The sequence below is a fragment of the Leptosomus discolor genome, chromosome 9 (assembly GCF_034619465.1).
Source record: "Leptosomus discolor isolate bLepDis1 chromosome 9, bLepDis1.hap2, whole genome shotgun sequence".
Taxonomy (NCBI): Eukaryota; Metazoa; Chordata; class Aves; order Leptosomiformes; family Leptosomidae; genus Leptosomus; species Leptosomus discolor.
Genome location: NC_141399.1, coordinates 36,532,535 through 36,543,447, shown reverse-complemented (window position 1 = coordinate 36,543,447; position 10,913 = coordinate 36,532,535). Strand labels below are relative to the sequence as shown.

Here is a 10,913-nt window from a genome sequence, read left to right as displayed (position 1 = left end):
TAGCCAGTGCCCTGGGGTACCGATCCTGAAATGCGCATTTAATACGAGACACCATGCGCTGAGATGCTGAGTTAGGTTTTGGATACGAGATAAAATATGCAAGCTCTTGGAATTTCACATTGCTGGGCTGCGAAACAATTTAATGCAAAAGATAAGGTTTCTGCATTGCAGACATTTTCCTTCTTATTAAATATATAATGTATTTGGCCATCAGTGTGAAGAGACTTTATATAAAAGGAAGCTTTAGGAGGAAATTTGGAAGTGTCCTTGAAAAAGTTGGATAGAATGGCTGTAGCACAAAACTGAGGCTAGCTAAAACCAATCCTAACCCCCCATTTAACTGATGTCCAGTCTAGCTGTCATTTCCCAGAACAACGAAGCCTGCATCAATGGGAAGCACTTCTGTACACACATGGCATCATGTCAGGAGAAGCTAAGGGAATTCAAAAAAACATTCTGTGGGCAATAAATGTTTAAAGAAAACTATAAACAACAGTTATGGAAGTACGTGCTTTAACCAGGACTACGAACATTCCAACATCAACAGGAAACTATTTTATACTACTAAGAGTTGGTGCAAACCTCGTGGTCTCTAAGCTTCTGCAGCATTTCTAAGAGGAAAGAACACCCCTCAAAATCATCATCAACTAACAGGCACATAAAAGACAACCAGACAGAATTTATAGTAACGCCTACAACGCTTACGGTAATTTGGACACCCCCAAGCATCCCGCCTTGAGTACGTGACAGGAGTTCACCAGCCAGCCTTCCTCTGAAAGCGCTGGCTAAGTCCCCAGCTGGTGTAAGCCACCATGTTTCTTCTGAAACCATCTCCTCCTGTTTCGGCTGCTCAGAGGCTGGCCCACAGCGTCGTTTTTGCTTACCCAACTGAAGACGACAGAGGCTCCAGCCCTAATCATGCTCCGGCCCAAAGCTCTCCAGCTGCACAGGCTCTCTCGGCCCAAAGCTTGGCACTCCTGCAACTCTTCTGGAATTCGGTACCTTTCCAGCAGTCCGTTTGCAGCACAAGCAACAAACCACAATCAGGTTTTGAGGAGTCTTTTTTATTAAGATAAATCCAGCAAAATTCCTAACAGTGGGTACATACAACCAACCTGCCCTCTTAAAAGAAATGTTTGTATTTCATTTAAAAACATGATTACACTTTTATTTATTTATTTATTTTCAAAACTGACAAAATAAAATTACATTTGGGAAACAACAAATTTCCAGCTCTTAGGTTTTTCATGAAAATAGCTCACCTTCTTTATAAAAGCAACCCACAGAACCACTGGAATGTTTAACACGGTTATTTGTTTTGAGACCTCCCCACTTTAAGAAACCATACAACACATACAAGGGTAAAATTAAAATCTGAAGTCTGTAAGCATGACTTACACAAAAAGGGACACACTGACAGAAGTCAAAAGCTACCACCACTTATTCTTTCCATGTACCATACAAACTATTACAATCACAAAATTTAAAAACAATGATTTTTTTGTTGTTTTGTTTTGTTTGTTAGGGATTTAATTCCCAAGTAACCGAGATGAAGATGTTCCATAATTAAATTCATGCTAAAAAAACCTGCATTTATAAAATAGTTGATAAAAATATTCCTCTCTGTTAACAATACAGCATGGAGGTACGGATACCAAATGATGGAGATATAGGGCAGGGTTAACGTTACTCGGACTTGGCTTCCTTATCATCAGATGCTTCAGCAGCTGGTGCCTATAAAAGTGTTTGGGAAGAACAGAAATATTATTTGTCATGCTAATCAGATTCCATTCGAACAAGCATCAAAGAGAGGCTAGTTTGTCAGCACCGAGACCGACAACATTTTGTGTAGACAGACGAGAACGCACAGCCACTACAGCAAATATCAACCCAACATCATGGCGGCTGGCAATTCTAAAAATTAGAGCACAGATGAGTATTAATTAATTATCAAGTTAATTTTGGAATGTTAAGTGCCTCAAAAGAGGCAGAAGTTTAGGACCTATTTGAGATTATGACCTATCATTCGCCACGGCAAGTTCAAGTCCTCATCTCCGTAAGTCACAGGGAAGTGTCAGAATTACACATAAAACCGTGATACTTGTCTGTTGTCCAAACTTTGGGGAAATTGTTCTCACCTATTCCCTAGAAAAATGTCTGCTATTACTTTTTAAGTCAACACATCAAAATTGAGAAGCTGCTATCAAAGATCCTTTAAAGTACATTAGTCCCGCATTAATTTTTAGCAAAGAAGCTCCAGAATTAGTTTAAAAATGAAAGAATAAATGACTCATTAACTGGATAATGATACGCAACACATGGAGAGAGGTCACTGTAAATCAAAAGCAACAGAGAACACAACAGGCTAGTCTGCGCCTACAGGGGCAAAGGGAGCCCGTAGCACACATTGCACTTCTACTATCAGGAAGAAATGGGCTAGGAAATGCCATCGGGAGCTGAGTGAAGCTCGTGGCTAGTCGTAACAAATGGCAGCTCTTAGGTACGTAGCTGATACGGTAAGAACCTGGAAGAAAGAGACTTGCAGATCAAAAGGCAAGACCAAGTTTATGTTGCAGATCTCTTGTTGAATTGTTCTGAGGCGAGGAATTGTTTTAAAGAATTGTGTAAAACTTAAAACCAGATTTCTGGCACAGTATCAACCCGTGCTGAGCAGATGAGGCAATCCAGCGATCCAGGGAGGATATGCAGAGTCAGCTCAGGGTCGGACAGCAATCTCACTGAGCCCTACTGTTCCCCCAATACTCTGCACTGCTCTTGCACCAGCCCTGAGGGGGACACTACGACAGCACAGCCTACCTGTGGAAGGGCTCTATTGCACAGCGGGAACGAGTTTGAAGGAGAATGCCATTCCTTCAGGCTCTCCCTGGGAGTTGCCCTGTGCAGATACTGTGGTCGTTACAGGATGGCAGTGAAACACACCACCTTCTGACAAGGAGGCCCGATCGTTAGCTCCTGCAGCTGTATTACCAACAGATCTGTGTTTATTCGCATGTTTACTGTAGCTAAAGTACCTCATTAGTTTTGGTATCTCCGTTTTCAGAGTGGTTTTCTTCTTTAGCATCCTCTTGTTTAGTTTCATCTTTGCCTTTGGCTCCTTTCTTCCCTTTTGTTGCTGCCTTTTTGTCCTCCTTTTTATCATTTGCTGCCTTTTCTTTCTGTTAAGAAAACAGACTGTGATATGGTAAACGCCAATTTCCACCTCGTGCACCTGCATACGCACATTGTCATCTCTAAAACCTGCTTCTACGAACTGAACTTCCTATTAGCAAAGATGGGATGAAAGTTTCCGAGGAGAAGCACGTTCCTTTTGCTCTGTCCTGAATGTGCTACTGGGAAGTACATAATATAAAAGAAGCGGTGGCTGGGGTTAAAAGAATTCCTGTTTTAAATAGGCATTCAATGAAATTAGCTAAAAAATGTTGAATTGGCCTGTATTTCTGCTGTGCTGCTGAAAGGCATACCACAGAATAAAAAGAACATGTACAACTAGTGGAAATACCAGAATACTTCAGATGTGCTATTAATGCCTATTTAGAAAACTGTAACAAAGCTGTAGTCAAAGGACTTTCCCCCTTCCCTGCCAGAAATATTCCTTACTATAATAAACCACTTGTGCGACACACAAGTTGGGGGCTCAACAGCATCACTTCAATAACAAGGAGAACTCTGCATTTGTTATTTAAGTGCAGTTTCTTACATGTGGATCAGGCTAAATCTAAACAACACTTGATGCTACACCTTCTGTAGCAAGTTTCGTATATGGCAAGGTCAGATCCCGACCCCAGTACAGTAGCTGGCATGACTCTCTTTAGTTTCACTTCTGAGGATCTGCCTCTTGCTGCCAGTAACTGCACTAAGCAAACCAGCTTAGTTCCTCACTCGATTAACGTAGTGCCAATAAGGGAACCATAAAGACCTGCAAAATTGCTACTCACAGGGAAGTGAAGACAAACGGATAACTACTGAATATATATGTATCGCTACTCAGAAAATGGAGTTGTCTCAGTGACTAGAAGTTACAAAAAAAGTATACTTTCTTATTTCAACTTGCTTATTAGTGTACAAAATTAATTCCCGTTAAAAATGAGCTGCTTGTTAAGGGGAAACGCAGATATGGAGTATAAGGGGAAAAGTCACCTGATTCTTCAATGATACCGATGATTAAAAATTCACCCAAATTAGCACCAACTCCTATCATAATGCAGAAAATGTAAGACAGGAGGTTAGTAGCACTCAAATGGGTGAGGGTCTCTTTCTTCTCTGACCTCCCACTCCCCAGTCTGTCCTTGCTGAGGGACCTCAGCCCACCTGGGAAACTGCTACATACGGTATTAAGACGCCCCTTCTCCTGGGCTGTGCCCCCTCTCAACAAGCCCCTCCTCCTCTCTGGGGACTGACTTATCAGCAACAGGTAGTGGCTCTTTCCCAGAGAAGAAAGAGAGTCACCAGAGGAGGAATGAGAAGAGTATGCCTCCACACTCACTCTTTCCCCTCCATTGGCTGAGCAGTTGTCCAATATTTAAGAGGCACCAAAAGGATCAGCATCACAGTAATATCAGCACCCAGGTATGCTGGCACTGTAGTAAGGCTTAGAATTGCAATACCACTATGGTACTGGTTTGCTCTCTTGTCACTTGAACAGACCTCATCAGACCTTTGAAGCTCAAGTCCCCTGTGAAGGGTTCCTCCAGCAGCACCATTATGCTCCAAACTCACAAGCACAGGCGTGTTAGTCATTTGCTCTTCCAATGTCAGCCATAAAGGATTTTGAAAGACTTGGGGTTGTTTGCAGAAGGGTATCTTTTCCCTCACCCCATTAAAAAAAGACAACAAAGTACTATCAGAGCTAAAACTGGAATTCGCTGTAGCCCGCTCTTTGCTGGTAAAGCCCCTCTTCAGAAAGCATTTGTGGAGAATCCACAGAAACTGGCTTCCATGGCTGGACTGACCAGGCAGAAAGCGTCTCGCAGCACACAGATCCATGGCTTCTGGGGACAAGCTAACGGCTGTTCTGTAAGGGATCAAGCCCCGTTCCACAACCGAGTGAGTCCAGGAAGAAGAACACCCAAGGAGACAATGTTATTTTTCAGTTTCCAAGCTTCTTCCATCCTCTCAGCTAGTTCTCAGCTGATACCATGCATTAATTTTCCTGAATATTTTTTCCTATACAGATGGCAACATCAATTCAGTAATAAGGTCATGTGTTTTACAAAGTGATAGAACTTTTTTCCCAGCTCTATGTTTTTCAATATGGCGCAGTTTAAAAAGTGAAATCTATTCTGACATGCTCAAAAAAAACATTCGAAGAACGTGAAGGTTGCAAATTCAAGTATTTGGGGGAAACAAGAATTAAAGATGCCTGCACAATTCTTGTTACAATCCCCTTTGCACAATACCAATCCAGTATTAGGAGCTCTAGAGAGATAAAAAGGCAGCTCAAGTATCCTGGCTTCAAACCAGCACCTCAGAAGCACGAGGACCCATGCTTTCCAAACCCAACTGCGGGGCAACGTGCAGGGCAACAACCAAGGCACTATTCCCAGCAGAACTAAACCGTGTATGATCCCAGAGGGAGACCACACCATACAGCTTGTGCAGTAAGGGACCAAAGTAAGCTTTGACAGTCACTTACAGTCCGTAACTTTTGCATGCTTATTTTCACAACTTTTAAGATTCGTTTAACGCAGCTTTGGTGTATAAACCCTGAGATGTTTCAGCAACAATAAAAAAGCAAACTTAAGAAAAGAAAATACCAACAATGCACATCATATGCAACTGCACTGACCTCTGCATGGGTCATCAGCAGAGGCTGAACCCAGGACTTTTAGATCCCCAAGCCAGCTCTCTGCCACTTGGGCTGGAAGAGCAACCACCAGCGGCAGGCTCTCCTCTGCCCGGGGGACCAGCCACCAGGGGGAGATGCCATCCAGAGGGTGCCAGCGGAGCAGCAGGGTTCCCAGCTTTCCCTGTCGCTCCAGATGGGATCGAGAAATCCAGAATGGGATCTAGAAACCCGGAATAGGGTCTAGAAATCCAGCTGCAAGACGCAGATGTGAAAAACTAGCTCTGCACACCACTGCGATCACAGAGCTGAGGCGTGGGGTCCCCAAAATGACAAGCGGGGTTCTCCTTCTTGCCCATTTCTCACGATGTCTCTGCTGCTCCATACAGCAGGACTTGGAAGTAAATCATTTTCATCATCTGCAAGTCTGCTGTGCCATATGCAGCTGCAATGCCTTTTAAATGTACAGAAAAGAGCTCCTGGTTCCCAGCCCGTCATCCCCTTCTGTACCTAAAGCACCTCTTGCACCTGCGCTTTGCCCGTACGGCCACCCACGTATGACAGGATGAGGTTAAAAAGAACACTAAAGTTTTGTTGTTGATTTTTTTTTCCCCTAGCTGCAAAATCCTAATACAATCTGAATATTTACAGACAGATCTAAAAAAAGCACTGCAAACTGTGACTGCTGGGGAAGTTTGTGACAGGAAGGGGGTATAAAGAAATACCTCATGGATGGCAGAACTGTCCCCTTTTGAAGTTCAAACTGTTGCTCCAAAGCAAAGAGGAGCTTTAAATAGTTTCTTTTGTAACTATACTGTCAGATATGCCAATATTTTTGATGTTTCCAAAAACATCCAGCCTAAGGAAACAGGTATGTAGAACTTTATCTGCAGTGATTAAAATCTGATAAACTGATAACTAACTGAAAAGAGTGCCTTTGAATGAAAACACAGTAAGAAACTGTAATTAAAAGCATTTTCAATGCCATCTCTAACTGAGTCTCTGATCTCTATTCAAAGGACCGTTTTCCCAACAATGCACTACATGAAACTTCAGAATGGCCTTGCAAGGCAAGCAGTAAAGCCTCACCACAACCGATACAAAATCTGTTCAGTTTACCACGCTCCTTCAGTAGGAATTGGATAAAATTACAACTTTCACGTTCTTTTAACTCACATAATTTGATCTTAAATCTTTAAAGAAAATTATGAAAATCCAAAATGGTTAGTTGTGGGTGTATTTTTCCTGCTATAAACACCTTGAGAAAGAAAAGTATAACCTCAGGAGATCTCAAAGACTTACCTTCGGTGCTGCCTTTTTGGGCTTTGGCTCCGGTTTAGGCGGAGCAGGTTTCTGTACAAAACACACATAGGAAAGAGTCAGACAAAGGCTACAAATGTTTTAGCAACACATTGGTAACTTTTGAAAACTATTCAAACAAAAACCAGCTGTCTGTTTCATTCTGTAGTATAAAGGAGTAAATGTCAGCACGTTTCGTTTATCCAAACTCTTTTTTCCTCATGTACATTATGGTGGTTATGGTACAGATGCTGATAGCAGTAGTAAGTGGATTGTTACTGTGTCTGTGTGTTACTGTCTGCTGCGAACACAAGCGTGTGTCGAAAATGAAAGCTATTAACTTTTGGACATAACTCCACGTGTGAATACACATCTTAGCTTTCACTAAAATTAAGGACTTTCTTTTTTAAATAGCAACTGTCACCCACTTGGCATTTCCAAGACGGCTTAAAAAAGGGCTGGGTGCACTAAGCGTCCATAGAACAGGATGCCAAGAGCCTGTTTCAGGCTGTGACTGTGGGCTGAACCCCACTGCATGACACGGATTTACACCTCCGAGGTCTCAGTTTACCCAACAGTTGGGCCTGCAAAATCGATGGGCAAGTTACAAGTTTAAGGAGAGAGCAGGTAATTTATAAGGCTGCGAGCAGGTATTTCTATGAAGACGACCTACAGAGAACACATGCATCTTGAAATAAATATTGCTTGACTCTGGATACTCACGTGTCTAGACTGAATGCTAACAAACACAGATGTTGTGCCTCATGTGAGATGTGTAAAAGCAAGCCTGTAATGTGTTGATACTCAAGGACTGGAAACATAGAATGGGAATTTTACTTTTAAATATTGCAATACTCTATGCCTTTGACAAAAACCCCCAATAGTTTCCCTGTAACTGTCCCCTAGAACTTAGCATTCCACTTGATGTAATATCACAAGAGTAAATAAAGATACTTACAGCGGATAGTCTAGCTGACCTTCTCTTTGGCTGCGTAAAGAAAGATGTGTCACTAAAATTCAGAGAGCATCTAAAGCAGTGCTTTCTCAGAACTGCAACCCTGAATAACACAGCACGTGCATGACACCATGAAGCCCCATACAAACCCTAGAATTTACTGAATTACGGGCATGAGGATTATGAATCTAGGATTATGAAATTATTACGTTGCCGCCCTTTTACCCCACCGAGGTGGTAAGTGATAAAGCTTCTTCACTTCCAGGAGTTGTCCCATGAAGGCTCTGCCACCGAGCCGTTGCCTGTCAGGCTAAAGGGGATACACTCCTATCGGAACCGACGGAGCTCTGGCCTCAGCCCAGCGGAGCTGCAGCCAGGACACCCAGCGCCCACCTTCAGGCCAAGGATGGGGCCTGGGCACCCTGGGCCCGAGCCCGCACCCATCCCCAGGGGCCACGGATGCCCACACAAGGTACAGGCGCTTTGTAAGTTATGTGGAGCACCACACAAGTCCTTGGAGGAGCTCCAGGGCACCGAAGAAGCAGCTCCTACCTCCTCCTTTGCCTCGCCTTCAGCTGGAGCCTACAAGGGAAGCGAGAGACCGAGGTGAGAAGGCGGTGCCAACCGGAGCCCCGAGGGGAATCCTTCCCCTTAACCACCCAGCAGACCCCTCAGGGTAAATCACACCGCTCGGGGGCCCAGGAGCGGGAGGAGAGGTCGATGGCGGCTTCCCCCTCTCGCCTCCCTTCCCCTCACGGACTACAACTCCCACAATGCCACGGCGGCGGCCATGGCGGCAGCGCATTTAAAAAGTTCCCGCCAAATTCACCTGCCACAACAAGGTCGTCGCCGACCCCGCGCAAGGACAATGACGGACACACGGTCCCGCAACCGCCCGCGGGGGGCTTCGGCCCGGCCCCGCCGACCCTCGGCCCCGCGATGGCGGGTCCGGGGGTCGGCGGGGCCCGGCCGAAGCCCCCCACGGGCGGTCGCGGCGGGTCGGGGCTGAGGGAGGCGGAGAAGGGGGGGGGGGGGGGGGTTGCGGGGGGGGGAGGTGGGTGTCCGGTGTTCCCCGCCGAGCTAAAGTTACTAATTATGGTGGTGAATCCCTTCCCCGCTTTCCTTCAAGGACAGTTTCAAATTCTGCGCCGCCTAATGGCACCAAATTACCATTGCACAACCATCTGGTATGACAAGAAGTGGGAGAGGAGGGGAGGAAAAAAAAAAAAAAAAAAAAAAAAAAAAGAGAACAAAGGCAAACGCAGGAGAAAAGAGGCACCGTTTCAACCCAAATCCTTCCAAGGAATGACCCGATCTGCCTTAAAATACTCCCCGGAGGGGTTGGAAGGGTTAGAGCCGGTGGGCTGCGGGGTTTTGGGAGGTGGGAGAGGGGCAGAGGCGTCGGTGCTGAGCGCTGCCTGCCTGTGTTCTCCATAGGGGCAGCAGCAGCACTATGGCTGTTTGTAATCCAGCATGGAGACACTGCTCAGCCTTCTCCTTTGCAAACAAAACAGCCCCAAAGTGAACTCACGGGTTCCCCCGGCCGCGCCGAGCAGCCCCAACACACACCCTTAGCCCTCTCCCTCCGGTCCCGGCTCCGCTTTAGGACATACACAAAAAATTAAAAATGCAAAAAAACTCCACATACACACACACACGCGCGCGCGCAAAAATAAATTTACAGATAATTCTGCAAACGCTGCTTTGATCTCTCCCCTTCGCTCCCCATCTGTCTCCCCTATTTATTTTATTTTTTTTTCGTACTTACCTTTCTTTTGGGCATAGTTGCACCTTAATAGTTGATTGCAAAATATATAGATATATATAAAAAATAAATGTAACCACCAAAAAACTGTTTCAACCGTTCTGCAAAATTGCAAAAAAAAAAAAAAAAAAAAAGAAAGATGTACAAGGGACCAAGAGTTAATTGCAGCAGAAACTGAACAAAAAAAAATCCCCCCCTCTTTATTGCAAACAGTAAAATACACCAACACGCAACCAAACTGCATGAATGGGGAGCGCGAGATGGGCCCAGCCGTCGAGTGACGTCCGCGGCGGCCAATGGGAGTGCGGGCAGCGGCCCGGGAGGCGGGGCGTGGCCATGGGGGGCGGGTTGGCGGTCGTAGCGCGAGAGACGCTCGCAGACGGAGGGACGGCGGCTCTACGCTGTCTGCGCAGCCGAGCCGGCCTAAAGCGCGCGGTGAATACGGCGCCGCCGCCGCCGCCAGCCCGAGCGCGGCCCGCGGCGGGCGGGGAGGCGACGCGGAGCGGGGGCAGCCCCCGGCCCGCCGCCTCTTCCAGCGCCTACGCGCATGCCGCGTCCTGCCCCGGCGGCCGCAGATTCCCCGTCGTTCCCCCCCCCCGTCCCCGTCCCCCTCTGTCTGCTTCCCCGCGTTCCCCCCAGAGGCCGGGAAAGAAACTTCCCCGAAAGTTACCGCAGGCCGCAGGCCGACAACATGGCCGCCTCGGCGGCGGCTCCGGCCCTCCCGCCGCGCGGGGCTGCGGGGGGCCGCCATGCCGCGGGGCGCTGCGGCCTGGCAGCCGAGGGCGGGCGGCAGCAGAGGCCGGGGAGCCCCGGGGTGGGGGGCAGCTGGGCCGGGTGGCGGCCGCCACGTCCCGCTTTTGCGGTACCTGTTGGAAAGGGCCGTCAACCCCCCCCCCTCCCCCGCCTCCCCAGGCCCGGGTTACCTCAGCCCGCGGCGGGGGCTGCGGCCTTTGTGCGCCCTGGCCCCGCGGGGTAAAAACGGCGTGTAAGTGCCTCTGGGGCTGGGCAACAGCTGGGCAGGGATTTTCGGGACTAGTTTGGGCTCTGAAGTTCCTTTTGGTCTGTCATATCGTGGCTGAGGCGTGTGGGAT

General features: G+C 47.0%; 1 protein-coding gene across 1 annotated transcript; it reads right to left on the bottom strand.

Moving 5' to 3' along the window:
* Positions 1-1,219: 1,219 nt before the first annotated feature.
* HMGN5 (high mobility group nucleosome binding domain 5) lies at positions 1,220-9,840 on the bottom strand. Its single transcript, XM_086470248.1, has 6 exons — positions 9,826-9,840; positions 8,610-8,639; positions 8,061-8,090; positions 7,106-7,156; positions 3,033-3,176; positions 1,220-1,734 (listed from the first exon to the last, which is right to left on the bottom strand). Exons 1-6 carry the CDS (start codon positions 9,838-9,840, stop codon positions 1,687-1,689), a joined length of 318 nt encoding a protein of 105 aa, XP_086326374.1. The 3' UTR covers positions 1,220-1,686.
* Positions 9,841-10,913: the final 1,073 nt, after the last annotated feature.